The following is a 14,097-nucleotide window of genomic DNA, read 5'->3' as shown; positions in this document are numbered from 1 at the left end:
AATGGAACGCAAACGCTAACAGCCACGATTGTTGTTGCTTTGGAATTTATTTCTCTACAAACATTGGTTTAATCCCATTTTTAGAACATATTAAGGTATAGGTGGTGTGGTGTGGTGGTGTATTTAATAATGGCAAAGCACACTAGGGCTATCTGCCTAAGGGGAGGGATGCCTTCGTGGAGGACTTTCTAAGGGAAACTGGCTCGTATACACGTTACACATGGGGAAAACCACGAAAACACCCACGCAGCCAGCCCGTTCGCGGGATTCGAACCTCGGACTGAACTACCAGTGTTCAGCGACTTTACCGCTCGGCCGCTGGTGGGCTATTAAGGTATAGGTATTATAATGGTAATTCTGTAGTGTGACACACCTCATTTTGCATTACATTAAGGGTTAAATTTAATAAAAGAGTTCATGGTCTCATCAGCAGCTTTCATATTACTGCAACTGCTAGTTTCTAATGATTGCCGATAACATTGGTTTCGGCTAAATCAGAGAACTAAACACCTGGAAAATGAATATTATCAGACTATCAAATAGCCTTTTAATCATTATTTATTTCAAATCAGATCGATTATTATGATGGAGGTTATTTGGCCTGCATCTTCCAGGAAATCTCCAGAAATTCTTATTTCTGAAATGTATTTCCTGGTTACCAGTGTAAATTTATATGAATTTGCGTTTGCTGGTCACTTTTCATAGCTTAGTTTAAAACTACTAATAATACAATAATAATAATTATGAATAATAAACATTCTTTTATTAGTGCTCTTGTAAAGAAAGGGGTAAGTTATGCAACTTTTGCGTCATAACAGTGAATGCAATTCAGAACAGGCTAAGAGGAAAGAGATCTTTAAAATCACATCTTACGCAGAATACGTAGTGTCTGTGATAGTTGTTTGTACAGCATTGTAGAAAATTTTTAAATACTCTCAAGGAAGTTTTGACGTTTTTTCTGACACTCAAATAAAAAAAGCTTCTCTGAAAATATTTTAGTTTTATATTTTAGGAAATTTATAAAACCCTCTCCTTCTAAACTGTAATTAACAGTAAAAATTCTAAAAATGTACATTACTGGAACTACGCTGACTTTTCCGCGCTAGGATGCTCAAATTGTGTAGCATCACCTGAATATGCTTCACGAGTCAACAAAATTACTTATCTTAGTATCAGTATAATATTACTAATTTTTGAATCTTAGGAAAACTTGCTGTTCGCGAATCCAAAAGGGTTTTTACTCTATGTAATAAAATTATCTTGTCGTTTTGTTTTAAACTTTTCTTCGTATTAACCTTCCAGACACATCTATTTGTTCAATCTGATTTCCTATATCGTATTTCGAATGTATTAATTCCACTGACATAAGATACTGATCTGGAATTACGGAATTATGGTACTTTCTGTGTGATACTAACTATATTGCTTTTTTTTTTCCTTTTAGGGAAAGTACTGTGTGCATTACTTCCTAAATGGGTATGAAAAACTAACTTCTGAAAATATTATAAAGAAAATATGATACATGCCAAGAAGTATTTATGCAAGCAAAGGAAAATTTAAAGAACACCAATGTTTCTTTCGAGGTTTACTTGATGATCGAGTCAAAATTTGAGAAACACTGGTATTTGCTTGTGAAGAAAACATAAAAATATATTATGAAAACTCATTCATATATATCGTAATCATAATCATTTCTTTTAATTACTCTTAACAGAAGCCATACAATGAAAAAATGTCTAACACATTAGTATTTAATTCATTTACTTAAAAATAACAGTCTACGAAGCTATAATGCGCATTTCAGGCGCATTAGATTTTTAACCGTTCAAAATAACTCTTATTAAAATATGAATTATAACTGATATAAACATTTACTATCTAAGTAGATATTTAAGTTTTCCAAGGGCTGCAGATTCTGTCACCTCTTAATAAAGTATTTAACCCTTAACTTAGTGAATGTATGTATACAACGCAAATTCCATCATCTTATAATAATTTCTTTAATCTTTAATTATATTTCATCCCAAACATACATATATAGTTTTAGAAATGGAAATCTTACACGCTTTACATCCTTAAATTTGTTCAGTAATTTTTTAGGGGGGAGTGGAGCAGCCCAATTAAAATTTATGCATTAACTTTCTCCATCTTTAGGTATTTTCTAAGTTTGCTCTATTTAAAGTAAAAGATAAATAAGCGCTTTATTTAATAATGACTTTAAATAAATATTTTGCACGGAATTTTCTGTTCTTTCATATAATAATCATAATGCCTTTCAATGAAGAAAAACAAAGTATAGTTTCTAGTGACTTCTTAGCCTGAAAGGAAATTCACCTAGTAACTAGTTATGGCAAACTAATGATTGATTTCCTGATATAAGGTTTATTTTATCTATAATGATACAATAAGATTACATAAAACGTTTGGTTTAATTAATTTAGAAACTCTTGAACTTTAGCTTAGTACGATTAGAAATCATACATGAACGCTGTGCTCAACTTTAAAAAAAATGATTTTTCTTTGTAGAAATAATGTATGTCAAAACATGCTTCCCTTCATTAAAATGAATTCTCGATTCTGCATTCTCGATTGAATCTCCTTTAGATGATACTTAGACAAACATATTTTATTTTAATAAACAAGCTGTTGTTTGCCCACTTATTCTTTCCAAAGTTATTAATGTATAAAATTCAGTTTGCTATAAATTGTGACTAGATTTAGCATTATATTTTACGCAGCATGAAATGAATAAGATATATTACTTTATCAGAAAATTATGATCATGTACCAAATAAAGTGTTTCACAAAATATATTATTGGCGGAGAATCTAATAAAAGATATTCCGAATCTTTTTGACAAATTTTTGATCGAAATTCAAAAGAACTAAATGTATAAAAAAATTTTGCTCGTATGATGGATATAAGAGGGTAAGGAAAATTTATCTTAATTTTAAATCATAAAAAATAATTCTAATAAAGTAAAATCTTTTTTTAAAAAAGTTACTCAATTAAACTGAATTATAAGCCATTCATTTAATTTCAGAATTACAGCATGAAACGTAAACAGTTTGTGAACGCATAAAATCATTCTCAATTAAAGGAGGGGGAAAAAGTTATAATTCTCACCATATCTAAAGGAGCCATACAAATCGCACTCCGAATAATCCACGAAATTTTCCTTTCCTTTTAATGCAGTTTCTTCCTACGCATGAAAAACTTCACGAAAATCCAAAATTCACACCCAGTACATCACCACAGTCTTACTATATAATCCATTTCTCCCCTTAATCTCTCCATCCACGAACGTGAAGCGAGGGATGGAATGAGAACTGTTCGAACCAAGACCCAATCTGCGTTTGCTGCCTCAGAGACTTACCTGACACTAAAAAGCGGTCTTCAAGGTTCCGTGACGTCACGCAATCGCTCAACGGAACTCAATCCCTTTTTGTTCTTTTTTCTTATTATTATTGGATGTATTGTGTGGTGGTTCCTCGAGTGATGGCAGGTCGCGCTAGCTTCACTTTCACCTGTTGGCTTCTGGAGAGCTCGGACGACTGTTAGCGCACAGCTCGGCAGGTGGTTTTTGGGAATATGCGTGTTCAAAGCCTGCGAGGATGCGGCCGCTTTGCTAAAAGTGCTCTCCAAACGCACACACGTGGTACCTGGGAGAAGGATCATGACTGCATGTTAATATCGCTATTATATTAGGCTCGCTCCAATTCATATATCGAGGGGCTTGTTTATCCAACAAAAGCACTTTTTGCTTTTAAAGAGATTTATAACTCTCCCTGCATTCTCGATTGAATCTCCTTATTTTTTCCGAATACTAAATATTAATAGGATTCTAAGCGAGCAGATTTCTTTTCCGAAAGAGAAAGTACATTATTTATTTTGTCGAAGATGAATTTGATGTGATAAATAATATAAATCTTTCACATTTCTTGTGAGCTAAAGACGCAGCTGAAAAGTAAATAATGACCAAAGTAATTAACGACCGGAGAAATAAAACCTGGGTCTTTTCTAATTTGTAAACATATGTAAGTAATTTTTCAACTAATTCTTTGTCTTGGAAATCATAATTGCTTTTGGAGTCATGCTACCTCAGAGACCGAATTTCTCATCACTGTTATTACCTAAGTTGGTTGGAAGGCTTAAAATTCGAATACGAATAACATAAAATAGGTGAAAAAGTTCAAAAGGGGAAATTAACAAGCGTTTAAAGAGAAAAATAATCAATAATGACAGAGAGTGCTTTGATTGTAGCATGTAATACAAAACATACACATTAAGAAAATAGGTATTCAGTTTCCCAATATTAGGCAAATAAATATTTCTAACTTATTTCTAACTTTAAAATCATTATAAATGCTAAGATGGCGTAAGAAATTCTTTAACAATGGGTAACGTTTTTATCATTCAAAAATATGTAGATTGATAAACCAAATTGCAAAGAGAAGGGAGAAATAAAAGCAAAAGAAAAGGCGAAAAGTAATAATCCAGTGCCACTAATTTTACGTTAGAAATGATCAAACTGACTTGGTTTTATTTTCTTCAGGACTAGCCCCAACAGTGACAGAGTGGTTAAAGACTGCCGAGTGCTGGTTGTTTGTACGAGGTTCGAACCCAGGCAAACCCCGATGGGTGCATGGCCGATTCCTTCTTACGTGTAACGTAAATATGAACGAGTTTCTCTTAAAAATTCCTCCATCGAGGCATCTCTATTCTTAGGCAGATAGCCCTGGAGTGCTTTACCATTTTCAATAACCAGACTCCTTTAATCCTAAAAACGGAAAGGGAGGCGAGTTAATGCTTTGGAATGCAGTCAATTCTCGATTAACTGGGGTTAATATAGCGGATGACGTCTACGGTGAACTCAAAATCACGGTTAATCAGAGGGCAGTTTAAAACACGCAGGAAACGGGAGTAGCATACATGGGCAGAAAAAAACAACACGGGAAAATGCTGTTTTTTTTAGTATCTGTATTTTTGAGATTTGGAGACTAAGTTCATTTATTTGTGTAAATTATATCAGAATTAAGAATAATAGAAAAAATTAAAATAATCGTAAATAACAGAAAAATAATAATTAAAATATAGAAACTAAAAGGCATTAAAGAAGTAATGTTTTAAAAGTGCCACTAAGTTCAAACTTGAGTTAAAAAAATCAGTTACAAGAAACGTGCTTATAGGTTATCGTAAAATATGTTAAAATCGTGTAATCTGTAAGAATATCAGTCAAATCGGTTTCAAATTGATAAACTATGCTTGTAAAAGTCGGTTAAACCCGTTAAAAAAATTGCTGACTTAACTCACGCAAAAAATTCGGTTGCAATTACTCATGGACCTTTTGTTTTTTTCTTATGCAGTGTTTATATGTTCTGGTTTACGTACAATTAAATTAGATACTTTAGTGGAAAAATATAACTGTGAAATATTATGACATAATCTGATATCACTCATATTTCATATCAAGCATTTTTAAACCAAAGGGGCTTTGTTTCCGTTTTGCGATTTTGCGTGGAATCACTGTAAGCGGAGTATCGCTTTTCAAATTTTTGCCACCAAATGTTAGAGTCCTGCATTATACTTGAAGAAATTAAATAATGAAGAATCTGCCTAAATGTATGTATGTTTCTCCCATTGTGATAAAACAACGGTACCTAGAGCCATCCAATTTTGAATGACGTAATCCTACTGCGAATATGGGCATCTGAAAGCCCGAATTTCGAATTTGTTTTATTATAAATTTCATATTTTGTAAAACTTTATCGAATTTTCGTTTAACATACTCAACGATTTAAAAGCGAGCAATGGCATCACTCTACCAGAAAAAAAAAAACTTTATCTCCAGCGCGCGGAACTGTGTATCAGAAATTCTAAAGATAGGCTTATTTTAAAATTATTTTGCGACATTGCTGTTGAACTGAATTTTATGGTTTATAGTGCAAAGAACATGATATTTAATAAATAAAAGTAACACACAAAACGTTAAAATAAAACGCCTCTTTGGACGTAATTTAAAATTTAAACCTTTCAGGTTTATATATATACATTTTGAATCTTCTGTACACAGTTTTGTTTCCCGTTGATAGTAAGAGAAACTTTTCCATCGTTCCACAATAAAAGAAAATAACAGCCTTATTAAGACAAAATTCGGTAATTCGTAACTCGGTTAGCTAGCAGGCGGGATACCAGAATTTCACCATTGGTCGTGCAGGTATAACCCATCGCACTAACTGTGCAGCTAGACTGTGCAGCTTTTCATGGAAATCACCACGGGTGATGGATCCCGAAGATTTCTCTCCCCTCTTTCCCTACCATTAAAAACCTCGAGGGGCCGTGGATATTAAGTGTCCCGCATGCTGCACCAACACTATACACTTACAAACAACCACGCCTTCTCCGGGATTCGAACTCGGATCGGACGATGCGGCAGCCATTATTGCTAACCATTATACCGATAAGGCTGCTTAGACGAAAAGAGCCAAGGGAATTGTCGAAATACTTCTCAAAATGAATTTTAGGAAATCGTATGATGCGTGAATTCGTGTACGATAATTACTCATAATCTGTAGCGTATTACCATTATTATTCATGCTTTCAAAATTTTTATGTTCCTTCGTATTTACTCTTTATAAGACTTCGTAATATTTTTAATGGTATGAGATAAATATTGTAATAAAGAAACAAACTAAATGAAAAATATAGGTTCGAAACATTCCACATAAAAGTGACAGGAAAAAATGGTATCACGCCCAGCGACTAGATTATTGAAAATATATAGTGTCATCAGATGCTTTAAAATAAATGCAGCGTGTAACATAGATGCAGACGCGATTAAAAGAATTCTTATCTCGTCATTGGAATATTCTTGCTTAAGTGCTTTTCAATAGCACAAATCTTTTCTGTTGTGATTTGAAACCTGATTTCATTTATAAATAAATAGCAATACGTTTACAACAGTTACTTTTTACATAATGAAAACGGGATTCTACGGGATTCAAACACAGGCCTATCAATACGGAGCTTGTAACGATTAAGACAACGAAGAGACATCTAAATTTTTGGTTTAAATAACTAATTTTCATTTCCACCTTAGTATTTTAGTCGCCATTACCACCATTATAATAACTTGACCATGAATTATGTCAGAGTTAGGATCACAAGCAGTTGCAAATTTTTGTATGCTTCTTGCCCTTCTCTGAAATTTAATTATGATTAATCTGTTGTTGATTAGCTGCATTAAGAGATATCAAAAGCAACTGATTAACGCGAATTTTTATGTTACATGTATTATATGCTCTACTTTTATGAAAAGAAAATTTTAAACATATATTCACAACTGACATAATTTTCCGATATACTTATTGAAAGAAATCCGTATAAAATGAGTTCGCGCACAGCATATTTCAAGAGTAATTCCGTTTTGCTTTCCCTCTATATAAAATAGATAACTTACCAGCAGTTTATCCCAAACAATAATGGATTTACTTCTCCAAGAACATTCTTTATGAATTCAGTTGCTCCATAAGTGACATAAACTAGAACGATGCACCAATAAAACGTGACTGCTGATTTGACATTTTACTTTAAGCTAAATTAGTTTAAGTGCCTTTTGTGTTTAAAGTAATCCTCCAGAATTTTAAATATGGAATTTTAATTAACATTTTAATGCATGCAAAACTAAGCTGTCCAGCCGATAAAGCGGTTAGTGAAGCTGACTGCCGTACCGATAGCCGCAGGTTCGAATCCCTGAGAAAGCATGAATGCTTGTAAGCGTATACTGTCTAGAGGCAAAAACACTCAAAATAAAGGGTGATCCGAAAGTCATCTCTAGAGGTTGATGGTAGAAAAAGAGGGGTGGGAGATCCTCGAACTGCCCCTCCCGGGGTGATCTCCCTCAAAATTGTATTGGAGCAGTACATCTAGTGGGGCAGAACTATACCTATACTTCTGCTATATCGTCCCTCAAGCTTCTACTCAGACTCATGCTGCTTCGCAACCACCATCTCTACGTCAACGTCTAAAATTTACTACTATGAACTTTTGATTCCCAATTCTCAACACTCATTTTTGTGCTATTAAGAAATGCTACGTTAAACACCCAACATATTCTACCCAGAAAATGGCTAATAAGCCTAGAAGCCTGCTTCAGTGGCCCACAGCTCCCCTGATTCTATTACCTGTATGCAACAATGCTGAAATTTTGGTATCCTGCCTACTTCTACCTGTACCTGTCTCTAAAATTAGGAGCAAATAATTATATATGAAAGGAATTAGTTTTCTCTTTGTTCTAAATGTAAGAACTTTTAATCGATGCTTTGTCCTTCTCGAGTCTCTAATAAAACAAGTAAAGCCTAGGAATTCTTTTAAGAAAGTCTTTTTACTTTCTAGATTTTAAATCCATTATCAGCCCTCTAATATTAAATAAACGTTCAGAACTAAGTTGAAAATATTGCAGTCTGCATATTAAAGATTCAACCAATCTTTCTCAATTTACAACCCCCGCCATCAAAAATAACTTTTAATAATTTGTTGAAATACTCTCGGTTAACAAGCTGATCAAATAAGGTAGTAAAACAATCTTATTGGCAATACCTTCCTGCAACTAAAAGATGATTTTTAAGTATGTAATGTAAGGCAGTGCTGTAACGCCCGTCTAGCAGGAAGGGGTGGAGTTATTCTATTCTTCTGGGTGGGATATTGTGTAAGATCACAACAAGCGTTAGAACGAAAAATTACATCAGTTCGGTTACCATATATAACTGCATTATATTTGAAACTCGTAATGTTTGAAACTCGTAATGAAACTCGTAATCTATCTCTTGAACTCTTTTGCTTTTCGTGCTATTCTAGAAAATTCTGAATATAACCTTAGAGGGCACTACAGATTAAGAGCTATTTTGTAACTTTTACTGATGAGAAAACAACCACGGCGATTTTGATAAACTTAATCGAATAATAACATTAAGAGATAAGAAAAATATGCCATTAAAATAGCACTGGAATTTAACTTTTTTAATATAAATATAACCAGAAACATTAAATTGATGCATTCACAGAATTTCAATTAGAAAAAGTCAAAAATTTGTTTAGGAACTGTTTTACAATGTCCATAACGTAAAAGTTCATTTATGAACTGCTCAGAAAATTTCTGCGAAATATCTGACCGATGCTGAACCCCTGATCTTAACACTTGGAGTAGTATTCTTATCTTAATACTAAACCCCTAATCATAATACTTCATTGAAAGAAATCATGCCAATGTAAAATTAAAAATTAGGCAGAGAAAGCAATTTTAAGATTTGCTTTGATGTATATCTTTTTCAGGACTTAGGCAAAGGAAAAAACAGTTTTGCAGCATCTTTCTCCTTCGTGTGAAAAGGAAAGACCCGTGTCTGATCGCCTTAAAAAATCGACAGCTATTCAAAAAATTCGTCAAACTAAGACTGCTTTTTTTATTCTTTTTCAAGGTTATTTTCCCCTTTCTTCTTTTTCTTTCTTTCTCTCTCTCTCTCTTTTTTCATTTTTTTTTTTTTTTGTTTACTTTTAAATGGTTGATGAAAACCGAAACCAAGATGTTTGGTGACTTAATCTCTTACTTGGAGACATTTTTCTGTCATTTGCTAATATTTGTAATCTATTTCAATCTCATCTGGCGAGTTTACTTCAGTTAAAAAAGTTATTGCATATTATTTTGATCATATTAACTGAACTGTTGATCACAATAAGCGAAGTATTTTCTATATTTCGGTATACAAATGAGCGGGGCTTCGGCAACTCTCTAATAATATCCGATTAATAACATTAACCACAGAAACATTAAATGAAGTCTACTGTAGAAGTAAAAAAGTAACTTTACAAAATTTGCAATTTGAAAACTTCTGATTAAAACCTAACATCTCAAAATAGGTTTTGCCATTAAATTTTTTTTAATATAAAAATTAAAAACAGGAAAAACCATACAAATAAATCTTTTATATTTTTAGATAAAAAAACTATATTCTTAGACTTGAAAAAAAATTTCTGAGATTAAAATCTAAAAAAATGTTGCCAGTTCATAAAACAAAATCTTTACTTTTATACAAAATTAAAACTTGATTGATTCGGAACGAATTTTGAAAACTATGGGCTTTTTTTATTCCACATTTCATTTTTGAACATAAAATAGAGTAAAATAACAGAAAAACGTATTATTGTTAAAAAACTTGAAAAAAAGAAACATATAGAGGGGATTGCAATTTCAATTTTTACATAAAATCTCATCATTGCCATTCGATTTCATTTTGGATGTAATTAATTTTATTTTGGTGCACAGAAAAAGAAAATTTAGAAATTTTGTTGTCAATATTATTTATCGCACAAATGGTAAAATCTTTTGTTATAGAATTATCAAGAAATATATATAAAATTGCCTTTGAATGATACTAGTAAGATATTATTAAGGAAGTGCGATTAAAATAGCTTTTTAAAGGATTCGCCATCTTGTGATTATGAGCACAATTTATTGTGATTATTGTGATCGAATTCTTGTGATTCCTGTGATTATAAGCTCTTTTCTAATATGAAAGATAAGTAGATAAAGCTCTTAAGCGTTTTTAATTGGCAACTAATGTTATCTCAAGTTCGAAAACTTAATTTGTAACTGGCAGTATTAAATGGCTAATTGGAAATAAAAGCACTCCGCCGAAGTGTTGGAATAGAAATCAAACGAAGCGCTGGGAAGTAAGAAACGCGCAATCGGCAATTTTTAATTATAAAAACTGAAGTTGAATTCTCAGGGGTTGTACTATGTTATTTGCATACTGTCTTTTACCGGTTTAATTAATTATGATGCTAGCTAAATTAGTACTGACCTTAACTTGTCATTATATTGCCTTATTAAAAATGTTAAGCTTTATTATTCTTACACTTAATAAAGCGAAACTGGCTTTATTAAGCCAGTTCCGCATTATTAAAGTATCACGTGTTAACGTTATATACTGTGTATGCTTTAAGAGAAGTGATTTAAAATAAGGAGTGTTTTTCAATAAACATAATTAATAGTCGTTTTCAGATTACGTATGAAATGCTAACAGAGTTCGTACATCCTTTGTTTGGAATATCACACTTTTTCGTTTCCAATATTTACACAAATAACACATCCGCAGTTAAAGTATAGGCAAGCGTATAAAAACCATGGTCATACTAGCGTAACAAAGGAGGAACCGCAAGAAGAATTTAAGAACTGATCCATCAAAGCCTGCGCCTGAATATAGCGAATCGGAAACGTTTTGAAAAACGGTGTAAGTAACTGTAGTTGAAGATTTCCTTCCGAAAGACTCTCATGTGTTAAAGGACATCAAGCGTGAGAGGATCTCAGAGATAAGATGATGATGACGAAAAACCTCAACTGTCTTCCATAAACTCATACTCATACACAGGGTTGCAATTCTCATTGTCAATGATTAGAGACCTCGCCAAATTTGCCAGATTATTTAAATCCTTGCTTCGGGAAGTCCCTGCGGCGAACGGCAGATACAACCGTGGCAAACCAACCTATTGAACTTCTCATGTTAGGTTCATGAGAAAACATTTATCAGTGTTTATATATTTATTAGAGGTATCTAAAGATATGAAATTCACCAGTCGCCAGGTGGGTAAGACACTGATCACTGCCACGTGCACGGGTTTTTCATGATTTTTTTCCATAGCGTAATAACGTAAAATTTTCCTTGGAAGTTCTCCTCTGAAGCATCCCTTAGGCAGCTAGCTCTTGCTTGCATTGCCTTAATCAATTCCGATAACCAGAAAAAGGAGGGCCCACTAGAAGCGAAGCGGTTAAGACCGTTGAATTCTGGAAGTTCGACACAAGTTCGATCATGGACGAAAGAACTGGCTGCATGTTTGTGTCGTGGTTTTCCCTATGTAAATACGAACGAGTCGCCCACCAGCGGCCGAGCTGTATAGTCACTGAATACTGGTAGTTTGATTTAGGATCAATTCCCAGCGTATTGGTTGGATGCATGGATATTTTCGTAGTTTTTCCCCCATGTTGTAACAAGGATACCGATTGTTTCTCTTAGAGAGTCCTCCACGAAGGTTTCCCTTTTCCTAAGGAGATAGCTGTCGTGTGCTCTGCCAGCGCTAAGGGTCTTTAAAACTCAGCCACTGGTAAGTGACTTAAATTAAGTGTTACGTAGTAGTAGTAGTTCTGATAAATTATACGTTTGCATAGGTTACTATAGAACCTAATCTGGAATATAGTACAGCAGGATAAGACAGGGGGGAAAACAGAAATTTGCTGTATGGGTGCGAGTTGTTCTACCTCACTTCTTTTTCGTGGTTTGTCTTTCCTACTTTGCTTAATTCAATAAGTCGAATGCAATTACATTCAGTCACATTATTTTAATATCCCCATCGATAATTGTGAATTACATGGACATTCACAAGAAAACGGTTGCGCAAAAATTTAAAATATGTTTTTAAAATGTCCACCAGCAGCCGAGCTATAAAGTCGCTGAACACTGGCAGTTCGACGTGGGCTCGATTCAAGGTGAACGGGTTAGTTTCATGGGTATTTTCGAGGTTTTTCTTATGTGTAAAATGAATACGAGCCAGTTTTCCTTTGAAAACCCTTCATGCTGAGTCAAATGTCGGTAAATATAACGTATTCGAATCTGTGTAAACCTGTATATTATACATTTAATTTTAGCATCAAGTAATAATTAAATTTGATGAAAATATTCGAGAGAAAATGCAACAAGGAAAAGCAAATGTTTGAATAAAATTTAGTAAACCTGGTTAAATTCTTAAAGAGTTTATAACAAGTAGTTACTTGAAGTTTAATGTGTCATTGCCACTATATTTGATGCACAATGAACGCGCTTTAGGATCCTTTGTATTTAACTATTCCTCATTGAAAAAGCTTAACAACTTACATTTCTCTAAATAAATTTTAGAAACATTTCGCAATTATAAAACTCTTAAGATGGAAAGATAAGACACCAAGTGAAGTGACGGTGAAACTGAAAAGCAGGTTTAATTACAAAATTAAGAAAGACAAATTCGATCGCATTTTTTTTCTTCTCTGAACTTCGTTTTGGCAACGTATTTCTAATGCGTGTGTGTCTGTGTTAGTTCAATGTATAGCATATAATAAGATAGAAATATTAATATCGTACAAGGTGATACATAATGAACGACAATACTTACCATAAGAGGCAGATTAAATATTTATTTTTATTTCAATTGCCATTTGCTGCCACAATTCACTTTTCACTTTAATCATGCCTGATTCAAAATATTTACATTTTTGCGCTAAGAAGAAAAGCAGCAATCTTAACTACGCCAAGAGGTGCAGAAAGCAAGTATGTAATTGTATCCTATGTGGAAGCTTAAAAGTTCCGGTTGTGGAAATTTTAAGTTCCAAATTAGCTACGTTATCAACGTTATTAAAAGTCATATTATGTAGATTAATCTAGAAATAACGTAGTCCAGAAAAAGTCATTAAGCAGTTGGTATTTTTAGGACAGGAAGGGGGAATATTCAAACTAAAATGAAGAATTAAGGGGCTATTACAAATTTAAATTACAATTTTGATTTATATATTTTTTATCTTACATGTACATATATTCTTACAGAAATTCGATAAAATGGCTGTGAATGGCAATAATTAATACGTGAGTAACACAATATGTAATCTGTATCTACATAATTTTAGGACTGGATAATTTTTCATCAATCCACGTGCCCTTCCAGATAATAATAACTAGTTGAAATGATTATTAATGAGTCTTAACTTACTTTTATTAACATGTTGTTTCTTCACTAAAAACGATAAATAATTAGGTTTTAATTGAAATGACAGGTAAGAAATACCAAATTTTTAAAAGAAATAGCTGTTAATGCCTAAAATTTCTGTTTTATTTGTAATTTGAAGATAACCGGACAACTAACTGCAGGATTGAAAGGAAACATGCCTTAGTCAGAAAATTTAACTTTTACAAGCTAGTAAAGACAACACTGTTCAAGGTTTTATTGACCGGTTAGCTTTGCTTGAAGATTTTCTTTTGTTTTAATTAGTTATGGTGAAGCGCACGAGGGCTTCCTGCCTAA

At 33.0% G+C, this 14,097-nt stretch overlaps 1 protein-coding gene across 2 annotated transcripts in view; it reads right to left on the bottom strand.

Moving 5' to 3' along the window:
* The window catches only part of LOC118198612 (uncharacterized), a 161,205-nt gene that overhangs the window by 61,540 nt on the left and 85,568 nt on the right, over nt 1-14,097 (bottom strand). The window contains exon 1 of one of the 2 annotated variants that reach the window (XM_035370340.2): nt 3,127-3,366. The exons of the other annotated variant lie outside the window; for it this stretch is intronic. Coding sequence (XP_035226231.1) covers nt 3,127-3,144 — 18 coding nt within the window. The 5' untranslated portion in view covers nt 3,145-3,366. Of the gene's footprint in view, nt 1-3,126; nt 3,367-14,097 lie in introns of those variants that run through there. 2 annotated transcript variants of the gene reach the window in all.

Source organism: Stegodyphus dumicola, chromosome X2 (genome assembly GCF_044657685.1).
Source record: "Stegodyphus dumicola isolate Sdum_Otavi_A_Nest chromosome X2, ASM4465768v1".
NCBI classification, from domain to species: Eukaryota; Metazoa; Arthropoda; class Arachnida; order Araneae; family Eresidae; genus Stegodyphus; species Stegodyphus dumicola.
This window is presented reverse-complemented; position numbering and strand designations above follow the sequence as displayed.